Source organism: Pongo pygmaeus, chromosome 4 (assembly GCF_028885625.2).
Source record: "Pongo pygmaeus isolate AG05252 chromosome 4, NHGRI_mPonPyg2-v2.0_pri, whole genome shotgun sequence".
Lineage (NCBI taxonomy): Eukaryota > Metazoa > Chordata > Mammalia > Primates > Hominidae > Pongo > Pongo pygmaeus.
This window is the reverse complement of record NC_072377.2, coordinates 64,678,011-64,700,841: the sequence shown is the minus strand read 5'-3', so window position 1 is coordinate 64,700,841 and position 22,831 is coordinate 64,678,011. Positions and strand designations below refer to the sequence as shown.

The window sequence follows — 22,831 nt, the reverse complement described above, 5'->3', positions numbered from 1 at the left end:
GACTTTGTCCTGAGCAAAGAATTCCTTAAGAATGACCTGGTATAAAAATTTTGAAGAAATCTCATAAATAATATGGGCAAAAATGTGACAGCAATGTGGCACCATGCAAAAGCTTGTCACTAGTTTCAGCCCAGCTTTTCCTCATGATTGTTTTGAGTAGCATGAATTATTCTCTAAAACTGTTGGTTTTTATTCCTTTTTCATTTTGTACAAACATACCTAAAAGGGAGAACATACTATAAGCAAAGACACAACGTTGGAACTATAAGGAATAATTTTTTCCTAATTCACTATGTATTTTTCTAACAGTTTTCTTAGAGCTTTTAATCCTTAGAACCTAGGAGATGGAGGACTATATACTCGTGTTTACTTTTCTTTCTTTTATTTCTTCTGAGTTCTTTTTTTTAACTTTTAAGTTCAGGGGTACATGTGCAGGTTTGTTATATAGGTAAACTTGGGTCACAGGGGTTTGTTGTACACATTATTTTGTCACCCAAGTATTAAGCCTACTATCTATTAGTTAGTTTTCCTGATCCTCTCCCTCCTCCCACCTTCTACCCTCTGGTAGGCCCTAGTGTGTGTTGTTCCCCTCTTTGTGTCCGTGTGTTCACATCATTTAGCTTCCACTAATAAGTGAGAACATATGGTATTTGGTTTTTGTTCTTGCATTAGTTTGCTAAAGGTAATGGCCTCCAGCTCTATCCATGTTCCTGCAAAGGACATGATCTCATTCTTTTTTATGGCTGCAGAGTATTCCATGGTGTATATGCACCACATTTTTTTTATCTGGTCTATTATTGATGGGTATTTAGGTTAACTCTATGTCTTTGCTATCATGAATAGTGCTGCAATGATCATACACATGCCTGTGTCATTATAATAGAACAATTTCTATTCCTTTGGGTATACACCCAGTAATGGGATTGCTGGGTCAAATGGTATTTCTTTTTTAGGTCTTTGAGGAATTTCCACACTGTCTTCTACAATGGTTGCACTAATTTACACTCCCACCACCAGTGTATAAGTTGACTTTTAAATACTAGCCATTCTGACTGGTGTGAGATGGTATTTCATTGTGGTTTTGATTTGCCTTTCTCTAATGATCAGTGATGTTGAGGACTTTTTCATATGATTGTTGGCTGCATGTGTGTCTTCTTTTGCGAAGTGCCTGTTCATGTCCTTTGCCCACTTTTTAATGGGGTTGTTTTTTCTTGTAAATTTGTCTAAGTTCCTTATAGATGCTAGATATTAGACATTTGTTGAATAGTTTGCAAAAATTTTCTCCCGTTTTATAGACTCACTCTGTTGACAGCTTCCTTTCCTGCGCAAGAGCTCTTTAGTTTAATTAGATCTCATTTTCAATTTTTGCTTTTGTTGCGATTGCTTTTGGTGTCTTTTTCATGACTTTTGTTGTCTTTTTCATGACTTTTGTTTTTGTTTTTGTTTTTGAGACGGTGTCCCACTCTGTCACCCAGGCTGGAGTGCAGTGGCATGATCTCGGCTCACTGAAACCTCCTCCTCCTGGGTTCACGCCATTCTCCTACCTCAGCCTCCTGAGTAGCTGGGACTACAGGCACCCGCCACCATGCCCAGCTAATTTTTTGTATTTTTAGTAGAGACAAGGTTTCACTGTGTTAGCCATGATGGTCTCGATCTCCTGACCTTGTGATCTGCCTGCCTCAGCCTCCCAAAGTGCTGGGATTACAGGTGTGAGCCACCACACCTGGCCTGTCGTGACATCTTTACCTGTTCCTGTGTCCAAGATAGTATTGCCTAGGTTGTCTTCCAGGGTTTTTATAGGTTTTGGTTTTACATTTAACTATTTAATCCATCTTGAGTTAAGTTTTGTATATGGTATAAAGAAGGGGTCCAATCTTCTGCATATAGTTAGCCAACTATCTCAGCATCATTTATTGAATAGGGAATCTTTTCCCCAATGCTTGTTTTTGTCAGGTTTGTCAAAGATCAGATAGTTGTAGGTATATGGTCTTATTCCTAAGTTCTCTATCCTGTTCCATTTATCTATGTGTCTGTTTTTGTACCAGTACCGCGCCATTTTGGTTACCGTGGCCCTGTAGCATAGTTTGAAGTCGGGTAGCATGATGCCTCTAGCTTTGTTCTTTTTGCTGAGGATTGCCTTAGCTATTCGGGCTCTTTTTTGGTTCTATATGAATTTTAAAATAGTTTTTTCTAGTTCTGTGAAGAATCTCAATGGTAATTTAATAAAAATAGCACTGAATCTATAAATTGCTTCGGGCAGTATGGCCATTTTAACAATATTGATTCTTTCTGTCCATGATCATGGAATGTTTTTCTATTTTTTTGTGTCATCTCTCATTTGTTTGAGCAGTGTTATGTAGTTCTCCTTGTTCTCCTTGTAGAGATTTTTCACCTCCCTGGTTAGCTGTATTCCTAGGTATTTTATTCTTTTTGTGGTGATTGTGAATGGGATTGCATTCTTGATTTGGCTCTCAGCTTGACTGGTGTTGGTGTGTAGGAATGCTAGTTATTTTTGCACATTAATTTCATATCCTGAAATTTGCTGAAGTTGTTTATCAGTTTAAGAAGCTTTTGGGCTGAGATTATGTGGTTTTCTAGATATAGGATCCTGTAATCTGCAAACTGGGATAGTTTGACTTCCTCTCTTCCTGTTTGAATGTCCTTTATTTCTTTCTCTTATCTAATTGCCCTAGCCAGGACTTCCAAAATGTTGAATAGGAAAGGTGAGAGAGGGCATCCTTGTCTTGTGCCCATTTTCAATGGTAATACTTCCAGCTTCTGCCCATTCCGTATGATGTTGAGTGTGGGTATATCATTGATGGCTCTTATTTTTTGAGGGCTGTTCCTTCAATACCTAGTTTATTGAGAGTTTTTAACATGAAGCGATATTGAATTTTATCAAAGGCGTTTTCCACATCTTTTGAGATAATCATGTGTTTTTTGTCTTTAGTTCTGTTTATGTGATGAATCACATTTATTGTTTTGCATATGTTGAACCAACCTTTCATCTCAGGGATGAAGCCTACTTGATTGTGGTGGATAAGCTTTTTGATATGATGCTGGATTCGGTTTGCCAGTATTTTATGGAGGATTTTTGCATCAATGTTCATCAAGAATATTGGCCCGAGTTTTAAATTTTTGTTGTATTTCTACCAGGTATTTGTCTCAGGAAGATGCTGGCCTTGTAGAATGAGTTAGGGAGGAGTCCATCCTTCTCAGTTTTGGGGAATAGTTTCAGCAGGAATGGTACCATCTCTTCTTTGTACATCTGGTAGAATTCAGCTGTGAATCGATCTGGTCCTGGGGTTTTTTTGGTTGGTAGGCTATTTATTACTGACTCAATTTCAGCACTTTTTATTAGTCTGTTCAGGGATTCAGCTTCTTCCTGATTCAGTCTTGGGAGAGTATGTGTGTCCAGGAATTTATCCATTTCTTCTAGTTTTTCTAGTTTATGTTCATAAAGGTGTTCATAATACTCTCTGATGGTTGTTTGTGTTTCTGTGGGGTCAGTGGTAATATCCCCCTTACGTTTCTGATTGTGTTTATTTGAATCTTCTCTCTTTTCTTCTTTATTAGTCTAGCTGGTGGTCTATGTAGTTTATTAATTTTTTCAAAAAAAGAACAACTCCTGGATTCACTGATCTTTTGAATGATTTTCTGTGTCTCAATATTCTTCAGTTCAGCTCTGATTTTGGTTATTTCTTGTCGTCTGCTGGCTTTGGAATTTGTTTGCTCTTGGTTCTGTAGTTCTTTTAGTTGTGATGTTAGGCTGTTGACTTGAGATCTTTCTAACTTTTTGATTTGGGCATTTTGTGCTATAAATGTCTGTCCTAACACTGCCTTAGCTATTTTCCAGAGGTTCTGGGATGTTGTATCTTTGTTCTCATTTGTTTCAAAAAACTTATTGATTTCTGCTTTTATTTTGTTATTTACCCAAAAGGCATTCAGGAGTTCAGGAGAAAAGGCATTCAATTTCCGTGTAATTGCATGGTTTTGAGTGAATTCCTTAGCCTTAGCTTCTAATTTGATTGCACTCCGGTCTGAGAGATTGTTCATTATTATTTCAGTTCTTTTGCATTTGCTGAGTAGTGTTTTACTTCTGATTATGTGATCAATTTTAGAGTATATGGCATGTGGCAATGAGAAGTATGTATATTCTGTTATTTTTGGGTGGAGACTTCTGTAGATATCTATCAGATCCATTTGATCCAGTGCTGAGTTCAAGTCCTGAATATCTTAGTTTCCTGTCTTGATGATCTGTCTAATATTTTCAGTGATATGTTAAAGTCTCCTGCTATCATTGTGTGGGAGTCTAGGTCTCTTTGAAGGTCTCTAAGAACTTGCTTTATGAATCTGAGTGCTTCTCTCTGTTGGGTGCATATATATTTAGGATAATTAGATCTTCTTGTTGAATTGAACCCTTTACCATGATGTAATGCCCTTCTTTGTCTTTTTTATCTTTGTTGGTTTAAAGTCGTTTTTGTCAGAAACTAGGATTGCAACCCCTGCTTTTTTCTGTTTTTCATTTGCTTGGTAGATTTTCCTCCATCCCTTTATTTTGTGCCTATGTGTATCATTGCATGTGAGACGGGTCTCTTGAAGACAGCATACCAGTGGGTCTCGATTCTTTATCCAGCTTGCCACTCTGTGTCTTTTAATTGAGGCATTTAGTCCATTTACATTTAAGGTTAATATTTTTATGTGAATTTCATTCTGTCATCATGATGTTAGCTGGTTATTTTGCAGACTTATTTATATGGTTGTTTTATAGAGTCATTGGTCTGTACACTTCAGTGTGTTTTTGTAGTATCTGGTAATGGTCTTCCCTTTCTATATTTAGTGTTTCTTTCAGGAGTTCTTGTAAGGCATGTCTGGTGGTAACAAATTCCCTCAGTATTTGCTTGTCTGAACAGGATATTATTTCCCCTTCACTGTGATGCTTAGTTTGGCCAGATATGGAATTGTTGGTTGGAATTTCTTTTTAAGAATGGTGAATATTGGCCCTCAATCTCTTCTGACTTGTAGAGTTTCTGCTGAGAGGTCCACAGTTAGTCTGATGGGCTTCCCTTTGTAGGTGACCTTACCTTTCTAGCTGCCTTTAACATGTTTTCTTTGATTTCAACCTTGGAGAATCTAATGATTGTGTGTCTTGGGGATGACCTTCTTGTGAAGTACCTTACCAGGGGTTTCTGCATTTCCTGAATTTAAATGTTGGCCTCTGTAACTAGATTAGGGAAGTTCTCATGGATAACACCCTGAAATATGTTTTCCAAGTTGGCTTCATTCTCCTCATGTATTTCAGGGACACCAATGACTCGTAGATTCAGTCTCTTTACATAATCTCATATTTCTTGGTTTTGTTCATTCCTTTTCATTCTGTTTTCTCTATTCTTGTCTGACTGTCTTATTTTAGAAAGCCAGTTTTCAAGCTCTGAGATTTCTGAGATTTTTTTCCTCCACTTGGGCTGTTCTGTTATTAGTACTTGTAATTACATTATGAAATTCTAATAATGTTTTCAGCTCTATCAGGTTGGTGACATTCTTGTCTATACTGGCTGTTTGTCTGTCAGTTCCTGCATTGTTTTATCATGATTTTTAGCTTCCTTCCATTGGGTTTCAACATACTCCTGTACTTCAATGATCTTCATTCCAATCCATATTTTGAATTCTATTTCTGTCATTTCAGCCATCTCAGCCTGGTTCAGAAGCTTGCTTTAGAAGGGATGCAGTTGTTTGGAGGAAAAAAGGCATTCTGGCCTTTTGAGTTTTCAGGGTTCTTGTGCTGATTCTTTCTCATCTTTGTGGACTTTTCTACCTTTAATATTTGAGGTTGCTGACATTTGAATGTTTTTTTTTTTCCTTTTATCCTATTTGATAACCTTGAGGGTTTGATTGTGGTATAAGGTGGATTCAGCTGATTGGCTTCATTTCTGGAAGATTTTAGGGGTCCAACACTCAGCTCCCAACTTCTGGACTGTGTGCCCTAACTCCAGGGGACTTGTATGAGGCCCCAACTTTGTCTTCTCACTCTTCAAGTTTTGGAATCCACTCAGCTGGGGGTGCTGAGATGGGACAGCTGCAGTGAAGTGCTAGTGGGTGCGGGGGTACCTGCCTCCCTGCAGATGTTCACCAGAGTGGCAGAGGCAATGCAGATTAGAGAGGTGGGCAGGAGGCCCTTGCTGGAGCCTGTGTGCACAGTCACACTGGAGGTGGTGTTGGCTGGGGGTAGGGTGGTGGCAGGCACAGGTCTGAATGCCTTCTCTGTGCCCCACAAACAGGAGTGATAGCTCAGGGTAGGTGAGGATTCACTGTTCTCCGTACAGCCCACGTGTTTACTTTTCAAATAATTTGATGAACTAAGTGAAAATACTGAGTTGAGACTAGCTGATTTCATTAAACTATGCTTAAAACTTAAACTTCTATTTATACAATTTTTTCTTCATTTTAAAACTTCGAACCAAATTGGCTTGTAACATAAACTAATAGATTCAATTAGTTATTTGGAATTATTTTCAAAGATGTGTCCAACATTCTAGAGTTTAAAGTTTATATCCTCAAATTACAATTGGTTGTAAAGTTTACTGGTTTATTTCCTCAAATGATCATTGCTGGTTTATGTATATGAAATATTCTCAAACATATCAAGGTACAGATAAAGCTATGAGACATGTAAGCTTCTTCTGTTGTCCATTGGGTAGGTAGAGAAATGGATGACTTGGCTTATTTAAGCTAATTACTAAAGGAAATAGAGAAGCCTTGAGTCCTTTCTGGAACAAAACAGAATTAAATATTCATTACATGAGGGAAAGCAGAATTTAGAACAAAATAATGAAATTTCCCTGGAGTCTGTCTTCTAAGAAGCTTGATGGATTCATTTAACATACATTTATTTCACTCCTACTGTGCTAGGCAGTCCCAGGGTAATACAGCCCCAGGAGGTTCAGAGTCCAGTAGAACATGAGTATATACCACTCTTTTTCTTTACAATACTCCTTTAGAGAAAAGAAGACTTCAGTTTGCATTTTGCCCTGGGTAAGAAACAAATTAGAGATGTAAAGAAACTTTGCTAAGCACTACAGATGGCTTTGACGTGTTTATTCCTGTTGACTCATATCTGTATCTCACCAAATAAGCTATAGTATATTCATGCCCAAACTTATCTTTTTCTAATACTTTAGTTATTAGTTCTTAGATAACCTGAAGAAGAATGAATGTGAGCTTTTCATATGTATAGTAGGTTCACTTTCAATTCCAGAGAGACCATGGACAGACCTTTTTTTCAGCTAAACAAGGTATGGTAGTTTAACATCGCAGTAAGATCAAAAGCCACCTTAACTGAGTATGAAAAATATTTGACGATACAGTAGTCTTCAAACTAAGTTTAAAAGATGCAAATACTACATATATGCCAGTACATATGCCAGTGTCTTGAATACTGGGAAAAAGGAGGATTCAAGTGGGGGAAAGTTCACGACATTGTCTCTCTGCCTCTAATCTTTCCTGCTCAAGTCCTTGCAAGTAGAATCAAAATATCAGTTGTTCTGAAATTAATTCTGCTTTTATTATTTCACTTCCTTGTTCAGAAACACTTGGTAAGTTTTCACTTCTAAATGGAACAAAAGTCCCACTCCTAACGAATCATTCAAGTTCCTTCACAGTCCAGTCTCAAACTTTCTTTCCTTTCTTTTCCTAACTATCATTGTTCATAATACAGTAATATACCCTCCCAGGGTATTCAATCTTTTGGCTTCCCTGGGCCACAATGGAAGAATTGTCTTGGGCCACACATAAAATACACTAATACAACAGTTGATTAGCAAAAACAAAACAAAACAAAAAGTCTCATAATGTTTTAAGATAGTTTATGAATTTGTGTTGGGCCACATTCAAAGCCATCCTGGACCATGTAGCCCACAAGCCGCAGGTTGGACAAGCTTACAGGTCTAAACTCTGATGATTTCCCTACGCCTTGGATATTCATACTTCAGTGAGCAGAGGCTGCTTACACTTTTTATAGGCCAATATCAATCATAACGTTTAAGTGTTTAATAAGTATCAATATTTATCTCATATGGCTCTCAGAACAGTGAATTAATTCACTTAGTAAATATATATCGAACCATTACCACTATCCGGCCCTATTCTAGTTGTTGGCCAAACAGCAGTGAATCAACATGTCTCTCCTCTGAAAGAATTTAATTTTTTGTGGGGAGGAAAGTACAAAATATATGGAATACATAAACACATTCAAAATGTGTGTCGTGATGGTTAGTTCTATGAAAAAAATTAATGCAGAGTAAAGAAATAGTAATACGAGTGTGATTTTAGATTAAAAAGTCAGAATAGGTATCCTTGTCTGTTAAACTGACATTTAACTCTTAACAAAATGAGTGAATTATGCATTTTTCCAAAGGAAGGGTGTTTCAAGAAAAAGAAATAGCAAGTGCAAAGCTCCTTAGGAGAAGGCACATTGTGTTTAAGGAACAGGAAGAAGATGAGTATTGTGGGAACTGAATAAGCAAGAGAGAGAATAGAAAAGGAGGCCAGAAAGAGAGGAGACGGCTTTTGAAAACCATGGTAAAGAGTTTGGATTTTATCCCAAATGGAGTGGGAAACCGGTAAAGGGTTTTGAGCAGAGAAATGGCATACATTTTCAAAGGATCACTCTGGGTGCTCTGTGAAGAATAGAGTTGGAGCAAGAGTAGAAGCAGGGAAAATGGTAATGAGGCCACTGCAATAGCCTTGGAAGGAGACAATAGTGACTTGGACCCGGGTGATGGCAGTGGAGATGGCAAGAAGTGATCAGATTGTGGCAATGTTTTGAAACCAGAGCTAATTGTGTTTGATGATGGATTTTTACATAGAGTGAGAGAAAAAGAGATGAGTCAAAGATAATTCAAGGGTTTTTGGCCTGAACAAATTGGAAACGTGTGTTTTTATTTATTGAGCTTGGGGAGTTCAAGGGAGGAGTAGGTTTAGGGGTGGGGTGGTTCTGTTTGAGCATTTTGAGTTTGATAGTCCTGTTTGTGGAAAATGCTTGGAGTGCTGCTCCGTTTCCCTCCACCCACTATAGAGTTCACCTGAGGCTATGGCAGACTCAGTCACTTTCCCATCTCAGGTACCTGGGGGCTTTCTGCAGTACAAAGGAACCTGCTGAGACCGTTTACAGGATTTTTTAACATTCCCAGTGGCAACACTCCAACATTGAGTGTCCAGAGTTGGTGCTCATATACCCCAGGTTCCACATTCTCCAGTGGGACAGTCCTGAGGCATGCGTATATATGGTCCCACAAAAGGTCCCTGGGGAGATTGGGCTCCATCTTCCCCTGCTTATTAATACACACTCTATTAACTTTTCTTCCTTTGCTATCCCACTTCCCCATCACCTAACTTTTATTTCCTAGAATCGCCTTCCTACCTCTTCTCCAAATAAACTACCCACTCCAAAATTTTGCAGTCTCCCTGGAAGGAATTAAACCTAAGACTATTAAATACCCATATGTCAATCTCCAAGAAGGAGATTGATATACTGTTCTGAAAACCAGGCAAAATGTCAGGGATGGAGATACAGTTGGGAGGCGTTAGTCTTTTTCACAAGCCTATTCAAAAGTCCATTGCACAAGCACTGGATATGTGTAGATTCCTACACAGACTTGTTCCCATCCTTGTCTGCCTCATGTCATCTCTTCCACATGAATACAATGATACTTATCAATGAATGCTCTGAACTTTCAGCAAAGGCCCCAGTAGAATTTCTAGATAGTAGTAGATTGAGAAGTGATGACAATTTGATTGGAAGCTAAGGGATCTTGGGGACTTGTCTTGAATTTGCATTTACATAGAAAGCACATCGTTTTTATTTTTGATACATGTTTAATTGTGGTGGGTTTGGAAAACCTTGTAGTGGTTATGGAGGGGCACCCCAACCCATCCTTTGGTGTTGCCATTGCTTTTTAATTATGATTTGTGCTAAGCCACACATTCTCATTTTACCTAGCTCAGGGTTCTAAGCATGTTTTTCAAAATGGTTTGGTTAGGAAAGTGAGTAGCAATGAATGAGCTCCTCAATAAATACATAGCACAGACACTGACCGGCAAAGTGAAGTTTGTACTCACTTCCCAATCAATTGTTCAACTGAATGTGAGGAGAAATCATTTTCTTTCCTGTTTTGAGTGAGAATATCACATAAAGCACAACTCTTCCTGCATACATTGTATCATATTCCACAATAATTTACTTTTTTGCGAGAAGTATCCAAAATTTGGTTTTTCCTGCTGAGCAGTTATCCAGATAATTGCAAATCAGTGGAATCATTTACATGAATAAAGATTTTTATTCTAATTAACGTGCTAAATCAAGCACACCAAATGTCTCTAATTCTTATATTACTCAAATGGCAATATTTTTGTCAGTGACTATCATATGAAATTTCAGGTGCCTAATGCATTTTCAAATGGCACTCATAAGCATACTAACGTTTTATAAATAAATGTCTCCATATTTTTAAGATGAATGGACAATTTTTGATTTTTAATATAGTCCCCAATTTTCAATTTTTCAATTTTCTTTTACCAAATGGAGAAACAGCATTCATCAGAGCAAAAGAGCAAGTTTCACAAGTCATGGGAACAAACATAGATGCTAATTTCCTATTTTAGGAAGTTCTTTTTAAAGCATTATCATTAAGAAGCACAACTCTGTGGAATATTTATGTGCACATTTAATAATAGAGAATTCGGATGTCAAGTCTGTGTGTTACTCATACCCATACATGCATCCTCAAAAAGCCTTGGAAGTTAATCCTCAGCTGATGAAAGCTAAGCAATTGCTCTGGAAGGATACTTGAAGCTTTTGGCTCTTGGGGTGAAGGTACAGTCACAAAAAACTCTCTTCACAAGAGGGCGCTGTGCAAACATCTAGCTCCTCATAAAGGAAAATTTCCTTGCAGACTGGCACGAAGTGGATTTCTTTACATCTATTAAGTGCTCTGCTCTTCATAAAGGAAAATTTCCTTGCAAACTGGCACGAAGTGGATTTCTTTACATCTATTAAGAGGTCTGCTTCTTTCTCTCTCTCTTGCTTTTTCCTCACCATGCCTCTTCTTAGGCTCTGTAAGGCAGACTTCTTGTCTTCTCTAGTTATGCTTCTGCAAACTGCATCATGCTGCTTCTATTAATGATTTGATTTTAAATAATACCATCATAGGTGTTAAATGATGTGTATGCCTATCTGGCTTCTCAGGACTTCTCTCTCACTACTTAACATCTCACCAATGTGTAAAATATCTATGAGACGTCTTTAATTTAATGTGATTCAAAAGTCTTTACTCTTGACCTTTGTTTGAAGTCTAATTAACTAAAAACCTAAAATTCCTGGTGGGAAAAAAAGAAACTTGACTACTCCAGTTTTTTAATAACATGTATTTCATTTATTCTGATTATAAAAGCCATCTTTATTTATTGTAGAAAATATAAACATTATGGAAAATAAAATTTAAAAAGTCTATCATTCTATTACCCAGAAATAACTTGATCAACATTTTGGTGCATATTTTAATGAATAGATTTTAAATGAGAAATGCTTTTCAGGAGTAATTAGATTCTACTTAGTATTGACAATTTTATAATATGCTTTTAAACAAAGTATTAACATTAACTTTTTTGGAAAATGCCACTTTCTGCTATTTATAGCTGTATTGGCTATTTTCTCGGAACTTCTGCTTTAATGAGTTTATACTAGAGTTGCAAATACACATTCTTTGAATGTACTTGAGAAGTCGATAGTCTGAATCTGAGATTTTCCACGGCTCTTGGAGCACCTGAGAGCACACTAGCTTCTTCCACGATTCTGCAGTACTTGCTCCTTCCTGATAGGATGCCTTTGTAAGCGTACAACTCCAAACATGGGCTGAGTGTTCAGTAATCATTTGTGTTGAGTTCTAGTTTCATGGAGACTAAACTTAGGTTTTCTCTGTCCCTCTTGTAATGTCATCTGACCTTGACCTGCATTTCAATTTGCTGAGGAGTTAGCAAGCTGACTTTTACACTAGGCACATCAGAAATAATTGATTAAAAATAGAGTTATTGAGGTTGAGTTTTTTTTCATTTATAGAAAAGTACAGTGTCTTGTTCATAACAAACAAGGCCTAACATTTATATAATGTTCATTTAAAATATATCAAAAGGAAACAAAATAATAAAACCCACAGAAAACCCAAAAACATCTCACTTATTAAAACATCTCTTGATTTATAAATATTATAGTTTAGTTTGTACAATATCAGTAACTGTGGAAAGTTCCCAATCATCTCATTCCCAAGTTCTTGACTGACTCATAACTTACCAACAATTTTCTTATTTCAGAGAATTCCAAAAACATATTACCTAGGACTAACCTGGAATAAAACTTCATGGTTGATAGCTTTTATCAATTAAATGGGTATTGATTTGGATAACTCATAATCTTGAGCATATCTTTAGATTTACTTTTTATCCTGAATTTATTTTTGTTAGTAAGATTTAGAAATTCAAATTTATTTTGTGCTTTATATGACATAGAAAAAAACAAATTGTCTTTCCTGTACAAAGTCCACCCTTCAAAATAGACTCCAGAAGAAAACATAGAGACATAACTTAGGTTAAACATAGGCACAATCCTAAATATTATTCAGATGGGTCTTACCTGAATAATTGCTCACCTAATATGATAATCACCTGTTAAGAAGCAGTCTCTTAAATGTCACTGTTGGAATCTAAACAGTAGATACACAGGTGTTCACTGTAAACTTGTTTCAATTTTCCTGTATTTTTGAAAATGTTCATAATACCATCTTGGGGGGAAAAAACCTCTTTTTGACATGGCAAGAACCATATTCTACTGAAACAGATCGTATATGCTCTATCAAGTTTATATTTTAGACATCCCTAATTCAGCTCATTCTGGACTATTCCAGGACTGATTGCCCTACTAAGGCATGCTTATTTTTTCTTTATGTGTATAAGAAGGATTCAAGGGGACCGTTTGTCAGTTTTAATGTGTGAGCACTACTGATATGTTTTATTGAGAAAAAGCTTACTGCCACAGGTCACAGAGATATTTTTCCGAGGTAAGATTCTTGCTGGTTTGCAAGCTTTTGTAAGGAGGCACCAGGACCCATCTCTGTACCCCCAGCCACGGAGCCCTTACTTAGACCCACACTGGGCTGAAATAGGAACTTCTGTACAAATGTATCTCTCCTGTGCCCTTTCCACTTTAACAGAATAGAAAGAATTCACTGGTTGAGCCCAAATATTTCCCCCAGGCCAGTGATACAAACTGGCATTTCACCAAAAATAACTCATTTGATTTGTTTTTAATGCTGATGATCTGAAAAATCATCTTCTTGTTTTGGTTTGTTTGTTTGTTTTTAGAGATAGGGTCTCACTCTGACAGCCAGGATGGAGTGCTGGAGTTCAGTGGCACAATCACTGCAGCCTCGATTCCCAGGTTCAGGTGATCCTCCCACCTCGGCCTCCCAAGTAGCTAGGACCCCAGGCATGCACCACCATGCCTGGCTAACTTTTCTCTTTTTTGTAGAGATGGGATCTAGCCATGTTTCCCAGGCTGGTCTCCAACTCCTGGGCTCAAGAGATCTGTCCGCCTTGGCCTCCCAAAGTGCTGGGATTACAGGCATGAGCTTCATACCTGGCCACCTTCTTCTTAATTATATACATTTTTTCTTAAATAAGAGCTCACGTTATTTTTTATTTCTATAAATATTTTCTATTCCTTCTCTTCTTATTGCCCTGATACTTTAAACGAATGTATGCCCAGTCAAATTTTGTATTACCCTTGAGTTTCAGTTTTTGGTTCATTCAGCCCTAAGTTCTCTTTGGGCATGAATTGTTTTCACCATTGACTACTAGCAGGCAGCTGGCATAGCCTGGGACACGTAGGAGATGCTAAACATGCATTCGTGAGTAGAAGGAAGGAAGAAAGGAAGGAAGGAAGGAGGGAAGGAGGGATGGAAGGAAGGAAGGAAGGATGGAAGGAAGGAAGGAAGGAGGGAAGGAAGGAAGGAAGGAAGGAGGGATGGAAGGAAGGAAGGAAGGAGGGATGGAAGGAAGGAAGGAGGGAGGGAAGGAAGGAAGGAAGGAGGGATGGAAGGAAGGATGGAGGGAAGGAAGGAAGGAAGGAAGGAAGGATAGAAGGAAGGAAGGAAGGATAGAAGGAAGGAAGGAGGGATAGAAGGAAGGAAGGAAGGATGGAAGGATGGAAGGATGGAAGGAAGGAAGGATGGAAGGAAGGAAGGAAGGATGGAAGGATGGAAGGAAGGAAGGAGGGATAGAAGGAAGGAAGGAAGGATGGAAGGATGGAAGGATGGAAGGAAGGAAGGATGGAAGGAAGGAAGGAAGGATGGAAGGAAGGAAGGAAGGAAGGAGGGATGGAAGGAAGGAAGGAAGGTAGGTAGGAAGGTAGGTGGGCGGGCAAGAGAGAGGGAGGAAGCAAAGAAGGAAGGGAGGCTGGTTGGTTTGATTAGCTGTTGAACAAAATTCCATATAGAAAGTAGCTTACTAGTCTATATCTTTTAGCTCTGTTTATTTCAAAGCTTTGTGTGTTTTTGTTAGGGTCACTTATAGAATATTTAGAAAAATACTTGCTGCCTCATGCATTTCACCATCCAGTACCTGGTGAGACTTAAAAACCCATAGTTATAATTTTGTTTCTTTGACCAAAGTTTGTTTTATTTTCAAATATAAATTCAATCCCTTAAGACTCATCTATACATATATATCAAACAAAAACAAGTCAAATTTAACTCAGAATTTTGCTGGATAAATTATTTTACTGGATATCATCTGACCAATGAAATAACAATTATGTGTTCTCAAATTTACTTCTACATTTTTAAGGTAGTAAGTTTAATTAAAAATCTCTAATATAAAAATGGCTTATTCTCTAAAATTTAGAGGTAAGCTAAAGTTTTCATCAAGGCCCCTTTAATTAGCACTTTCCAAACGTGGGAAAGTCACTTAACTCCACTGAACCAGTAGAAATAAAATTAGTGGTAACACTGAAAGCAAAAACCAGAACCAGTCCAATTGCCTTATTAATAATAGCCTAATTGTGTAAATGTCTGTTATAGATTTCTTACCTAGTTCTGAGAGATAGCTAGTAAATGGCACCCTAAGTTTTATATATTCTGTTACAAAATAAAAACAAATAACAACAATAAGCTGTTTTCTTTTGCTGTTACTCAAACATCTGGATTTCTATTGTAGCCCCTAGCACATTGTTACCTTTGGTTGGATGGACTGAAAAGTGTTGTGATTTTTCTCCTATGTAGAATATTCAGAGGGAAAGTGCAGGGCAGTGCGCAATGCATACAAACATTGACAGGATCACTTTTCCTCAAGCTGAACTATACTCTAGGCCTCCTCTCTCTCTAGTTACCACAGTTGAACCCACTCAGCCCCTACTTGCAGCCTCAGTCCCACCCCAGGCTCACAGGCCAATTTTGTCCCTGGAATTAGGAATTGAAAGATCTCGGGTAAGCCAGCCACAATGGAGACAAGATTTAGAGATAAGCAAAACTGACTTGGACTCACACGTCTGTCATATATTACCTCTGTGGTGTTAGCCAAGTTCCTTAACCTCTCTGAGTCTCAGATTTCTCATCTATAAAGTGGTGATAATAATGCCTGCTCGTGAGTTGGAAGATTAAGTAACATTATGTAGATCTTATACGTGACACCAGTTGCTTTTCCTGTGAAAGTTCAAAACTTCCCTTATGATTTAATTCTTCAAGGAAGGTGACCTGACCTTTTTCATTCCTGTATTTACTTACATTCCAGGCATGTATTGGTTAAGATATAGGTTTTGCAATTAAGAGGGACCTCAATTTTAACCTCAGATCTGCTACTCATTGGCTGTATGATCATAGGGACAAGTTACTTCAACTTTGTAAGCCTTCGTTTCCTCAGTGGTGATACAGAATAAAAATAACACAAAGCATACAGATAAATTATTATGAGGATAATATAATATATATTATACCCTAAAATTCTGTGCAGAGTCTTCAGAACAATTTCATGTTAGTTACCCTATTCAGTCCTCTCGAAAGCTCTTTGCAATGGCTGTCTCTCAAATGAGAACCAAATGGATAAGACATTATAACTCAGCAAGGTCAATAAATACCACAGAATAAACACCAAATAAGTGGTTGATATCATCATAGTAAAATGAGGAATTAGAAAAGTTACCCTGACATTATGGTGATGTTTGGTTCACAAACTCATTCAGTGCACAGGATGTGTCCAAGTAAGGAAGGGGTCTGAGGATGACAGGTACTCAGGAATGGGAAAGTTTATGACTGTTGGCTCCAACAAATGGATAACCAGATTTAGCAAGATATTGAACAGTCACGGAAAAAATCCACAGCACCAAAATTTAGCACATGAGATTTTTATTTAGGGATTCTTGGTATTGGGGGTCTTTTTTCTTTCTCCCAAGGGAGTGATTTTGTTTCTCAGCCTAGCAATTTCATCATTGCTTTTGCTTATTTGTAAGCATAATTCTAAAAAGTTGGAAGAAGCCATTTCTGTCCGTATTTGGTACATGGCCAACAATAAGGGTAGCATGAGTTGGAGTCAGTGTTGCAACTGGTTTCCCAATTAAACAGCCTGTCTCTAGGATCCCATAAGTTTTCAAAAAATAAATAGAAACATTTCTATATTTAGCAGAAGCTTAAGGTTTTGAACAATCGAGAAATTCTATCACCTAATTTTCGTAAAATTTCTTGCCACCTAATTTTTTTAGCTCGTAAACAAAGTTCACAGAGGGTTTTAATGCTGCAAATAAAACATTAACATTTCTTCATGTGATTAACCTTCAAGATATAACAGCTAATATTTTATTCTTACACACATGGGATATAAAGATTTCAAATAGAGAATAGTGTTATCTATCAAAACTGAAGACTGATATTCTTTTTGAAACTGATAAAATGGTATGCCTATTTACCATGCTCATGAAGTAACCAAGTGGCAATTTTTAGAACTTAAAGATGTTTCTAACAGTATAAAAATAGTTTTCCTACCTCTCCCAAAAGCTTACAAACATCAGTAGTATGTGCCTAAAATTTTGTCCAGTTTTCAGAATGTTTTTATATAAATTGCCTTATTCAGCCCTCTCCAAAACTCTTTGCAATGGCTCTCAAATGAGAACCAAATGGGTAAGACACTGAAACTCAGCAAGGTCAGGCAACAATCTTCAAGGTCACATGGCAAGTTCATGGCATAACTGTGACTCTAATCTCTAATCCCCTATACAGTGCTGCCCTGAAAACTTGCCCAGTGGTATTTTGATTTAAAAAATTAATCAAATAGGAAAAAGAAACTAAATAAGCCCTACTCAAATTACCTGTTCTGAATGTTCTGCCCCTATTTAGGCACATATAAGAATATAATGTAAGTGCTCCATCTTATTTTTAAGATGCCCTGAAAATATTGGTTTGTCCATTTATTAAACGAACATAATTGTGGTTTTTATGTCCCTAGACTGTTTGCTAAGCACTGAGTACCCACAGGGAAAGCAGATGTTATCCATGTTCTCATAGTGTTTAGGTCTATCGGGGAGCCAGACACTGAATAAGTCATTACTAATGTGATGACACTGACAAACAGGAAGTGCAAAGTGCAGTGGAGACATCACCTGGTATGGGGAGGCAGGGAAGACTTCCGGAGGAAGTGAATTTCAAGATGTAATCCTATATCCACCACTCCTTCACTCACCAGTCAATAGCTAAGTAGGATTTTTATTTAAGACTGTATTCATGAGTAGAATATTAAATAGAAAGAATTTTATGACTTTTTAAATCTTCATATACAGAGAATTGAACAAGACAATTAGTGACACCAGAATACTTTTACACACTTGTTAGAAAATTGTGTTAAATTCTTTATTTCAAATGATTAGTCTACATTGATTTCAAGATTTTTAAAGAATTTGAGTCTAGAAATATTTTTTGAATAGTTAGAAAAATCTCTTAGGAACTTGTCAATCATTTAGTAGATACTCAATAAACATAAAATTTATTTTCTTTTCCTTCCATTTCTTCCTCCATGATTTCTTTCCTTCATCCCCATTTATCCAAGTAGGCTTTATCCAACAAAGCTTTAGAAGGAGCTTTGTTAGTTTAGTGAATAGAAAAGCTTGACTTAGTTATTTTCCAAATTGCTAAAAAAAATCCTAAAATTAATGTAGATGGAAAACTTAAGTGTCTAGTAAAACATTTTGATTCACAATCCATAGTTGTATTGATTTTTTATCATTATATTTAAGTGTGCCTCTTATTGATTGTTTTAGTCTGTATCCCGATTTTAGCTCTTTAATTACAATTTGTGTCTGTTTGTGTCCTGGGTCGTGTATGAGTAATGGATGCAATTGTAGAAGCTTAAAACACAGAGCATGCTTTCCCAGTGTTCTTAAGATGGGGTACCTTCAATTCTGTTAATGTTTTACTGTTGCCAAGTCTTAAAATAATTGTCTCCCGTTTCAGAACATGGAATAATTGACCTTTCAATCAAGTAGACTCATATAAGGTTTAGAATGAATATTTGAAAGCAATTCAAAGAAAATTTTGGTATTATTTTGCAACACTTCCATTTTGAGAAATAACTTATAGTTGATTTTGATAAGTAATGTAATAAAAATCATTTTTTACATTTACTTGTACTGAACGGACATTAGTTTTAAGGAGTACACAAGCCCCGTTATCCAACTGCCTTTTGTCACACTCTTTTGCAATGTATCATTCTGAAGATAGAATTACAACGACACCCTCATCAGAAATAGATGGTAAATAGCCGTCTGTTATTTGCTTCCACGTTAACTTTTGCTGGCTTTGAGTGTGTAACCAGAGACTATTTCAAAATACAGCACTATCCTGAAACCCACTATCTGCCTGCTCTGGTTTCCTGAAGCAATGTCTTTCAACCTAACGCAACCCCACTGATGTAACTGCTTATTTCTCTGAAGTTCAGCTCAACCCTCATCTCTTCCGTATGCCTGTTAACTAGAGACTTGATGCGCAAGTAATTGAATGCCTATGTGGATTATGTTTAAATTATCCCACTCTCAAATTTGGGAGTTGCATTTTTATTCATAGTAGCTATCTCCTATAAAGGAAATTCTGAGTTTCTGTGTCAGACACCAAAACCCAAATTTGCCATTTGTAACATCTGGAATCTTGGAACCAAAATCCCAGAAATATTCAAGAGGCAAAAAGGATGCCTTATTTAGAGCTCTGCAGAACATAAGAGCTAAGCTATTGGCAGGAGACGGGCACTTTGCTGATACGTTAGTGGGGTTAGGACTTACATGGATAACAATTGGATGCGAGCAATGTTTAGATTTCCGAATCTGGTTTTCCCTGGGACATATGAAATTAGTTTGCACAACTTGTAAACATAATAATTTGTCTCAGGGATGGAACATCTCTCCTTGCTATTCAATCATGCTTTTACTAAAATTCATCTGGAAAAATAAACGCTTAATAAATGACAGTAATTAGAATGTTCAAAAGATGTCTTCTTTGTTCTTTTCTACTCTTTGATACCCATGAAGTAAAAATTATAAACAGCTTGTTGTATTATAAATGCTAGTAAAGATTCATCCTAGAAAATCATTTTATTTAATTTCTTATTTTTTCCAAATGTCTAAATTCTCATGTCTGTGAAATATTAGCCAGTTCTTCAAAAACAATATTGATATTTCTATTTGAAATCAAGGCTAAATTTTGCTCATGATTAATCTCAGAAATAAGTAGCTTATTTCTATGACCTTACTGAGACCTGGTAACCTAAGAGGGATTATGTGTAACCGTGTGGAAGAAATGAAAAGGAGGTGGTAAGTAATTATTTAAGAAAAAATAATATTAATATTGGCAGACACTTCTTGTGTCTGTAACTGATTTCACACTAGGAAAATAAAGCAGAGTTTCAATTTTCTTGTTCATAATTTCGCATTTATAGTTCCATTGTTTTATCTTGCTTAACTGTTCTAGACGTCTGCCTTTACAAAGCAGGGGGGAAAGAAGGAAGAAATGTTTTTGACAATAATGAAAAAGACAAGATTGGTTCTCCTTCCTTGTACATTTTTAGAAAAGGTTGGACATTCCCTAGCAGATTCATTCTAGATTTTTCGTATGTCCTTGTAGCTTATCAATTAGATATCCATTAAATGTGAATATCCCTTTAAAAAGGTAAATTGGTAAACAAAGGCAGTTAATTATTTGTGAAAATGTGTACTGCCGGCTTTAGCCTGAATACAAAGATAGGGTTTATCTTGCTATCAGTAAAATTGGGATAACAGTGAAAATATTTTTCTGCTTCCAAAGTCATATACATAGACTGTAGCTTTTATTAGAAATCAGTGATGCTGTTTCACCTACAAAAATTTAAACACCACCGGACAAAATGAGAGCTTTGTGTTGCCTGGAGGGTGAAAAAAGTCCATCTTTGTCAGCAACATCCCTTCTACTCTTCTGCTTGTCTTTGTGGCCTCCCTCCCCCTCCCTTTCACACCAAGCCACCTCCCCCCACCAGCTGTTAGGGACTCCTCCCCTCTTTATACAGATGACCAGTTATCTTACACTGTCTGGCTTTAGTCTCAGATGAAGACATTCTAATAAGCACCAAGTTGTTCAGCTCAGTGCTAACTCTGCCAGGAATGCGTGCATTTCCTAAGAGCTGCCGAAAATGGAAATTAAATAGTTTGAAAGAATTAAATGATAATGCTGGCATTTCATACACCAGAAGGGCAGACTGGCATCAGTATAAGCACCTTTTCAGTCCTTCTTTGAGAACACCAGGAAAGTGGCTACCTGTTTTGCTCATGCAAAATTTGGATCTCTATACAAAAGCAAAAAGACAGTTTGTGAAGCATTACAATATTGCAAGTTGATTCAGAGAGAATGTGTTGTGTTTATTTTTAAACTCTCTGCTCCTCCAAGGTTGCTGCTGCTCAGGGCAGTTCTCACTCACCCACTTTCTTTGAGCTCATATGTCTGATAAGAAAGAGGTGAAACTGTAAAAACGTTTTCTACTACTTGTCTCCAAAGCTGATATGAAACCTGTAGCATTCTTAAGAACCCCTGGTGTGCTGGGTGCTGTTGTGAAAATAAGCATAATGTTTAATGTCTTGAGCTTTTACTGAAATTATATGAATATTCACGACTCACTTGGTGTACAAGAGACAGATTGAGCTTTAGAGGTCTCAAAATTTGCAGATATGGTGATGTTCACTGAGCTCAACTCTTGGTCAATTTTGTCCAGTTCAGAGAGGGTTAAATTCACTCTTGGGCACTTGAAGCCTCTCTAATCTTATCCTGGAGAAGTGGCGCTTTCCCTTGGTTTACAGTTGAGGTCACCCGCGGGGCAGTGTTTGGACACAGACTGATGAAATTATGCTGCATTGTTAACATTGAATACCACTCAGTGGTGAGGACCGATGACGGCACTAGGGTCCTTTGACTCCTTGGGTACAATTTCTTGAAACAGATGCTTTCCCAAAATGTCCTGAACTCATAAAATATATGAAGGGTTCTATTTGGCTTTCATCATTTATTTAATTTGAAAGAAAGTTGTTTTAAAAGATTTATCAGAGTTAAGAAATGTTTCTAGGGAATAGAAAATGGACAAGATAATTGATCTTTGTTGTCAGAGTCATGCATTGTAATTCACTCTCTAAGGTGACGCAGCATCTCCTTGAGGGCAAAGCTGCCAAAAGTTCTGAAAGTGATCTGCCTGTTTTTTTTCTCACACTGACTTTTAGAGAGGTGCTGGTATTTTCAAGACGACTAAATCCTGTTTACATCCTGTGGAAGGTTGGCTAAGAATCATATCCATCTCTTTTTAAGAGAAGTTGAAATAAGGAAAATTATAGTTGGCAGTTAGCTGTGTGAAATTTAGTAATCTTTGTCAGATGACCCAGTCATAGGCATGTATTTACTTTTTAAAATTTTTTAACAAAGCCCTGTGGGTTTACATTTTTTAAAGTTCACACTGATATAAAGGTTTACCCACTTCAATCACACCTTTTGTTGTGTGTGCATGCGTGTGTGTGTGTGTGTGTTGTGCTTTTCAGGAGTGGCATGTGACTATGCTGTTTAATCAGGGCTATATTTAAAAACAAATTTTCAAGGGAGTGTTTCTCACGTTAATTATGAGATAAGGCCTGAGTGAAGCAAACTCTGTCGCAAAGGCCAAGTGTCATGCAGCAGGAAGTCCTGGCCATCCCTTCCAGCCCTGCCTCAGCCAGCCTGCCACCTCTCTGTCAGCGCATACCACTGCATAAAGGAAATGCCCTCACTCAGCTACAAGTGCCTCCTGCTCCGTGTGGGGCCTTAGGGCCCCAGAGCCCCGCACCAGCTCTGACTTCTCGTGGTTCCTGGGGATCTTGGCATCGTCCTTACAAATGGCTTTTGTTTGGGATCCTCTGGGAGCCACAGTGCCAGGACCATCTACAAGAGCCAAATCAAGATTGCGTTTCTCAAAGTCCTACAGGTATTACTCTTTTCCTTTTGTAGCTAGGAAGAATTGTTTAACTGCCTTAGGCCCCTTGCAAATAAGCCTTTGCCCTATGTTGACCTTCTAACTCCTAATGCTTTTTAAATTGACAATATATTAAATAAGAGCCAAGAAGATGATGTAAACCTTGAAATAAGCGTATGTAGGTACGTGCAGAAGTTGAAGGAGGTTGACTAACTTTAAAAGCTAATTCCGAGAGTTAAATGGCAAACTTAACAAAGCATTCATATTACTGCCACCTGAAAAACAGTGTATTAACTTG

The 22,831-nt window shown here is 37.3% G+C and overlaps 1 protein-coding gene across 6 annotated transcripts in view; it reads left to right on the top strand.

Moving 5' to 3' along the window:
* PDE4D (phosphodiesterase 4D) overlaps nucleotides 1-22,831 on the top strand; it is a 1,555,180-nt gene that overhangs the window by 1,142,781 nt on the left and 389,568 nt on the right. The window contains exon 1 of one of the 6 annotated variants that reach the window (XM_054489825.2): nucleotides 22,328-22,545. The exons of the other annotated variants lie outside the window; for them this stretch is intronic. Coding sequence (XP_054345800.1) covers nucleotides 22,457-22,545 — 89 coding nt within the window. The 5' untranslated portion in view covers nucleotides 22,328-22,456. Of the gene's footprint in view, nucleotides 1-22,327; nucleotides 22,546-22,831 lie in introns of those variants that run through there. 6 annotated transcript variants of the gene reach the window in all.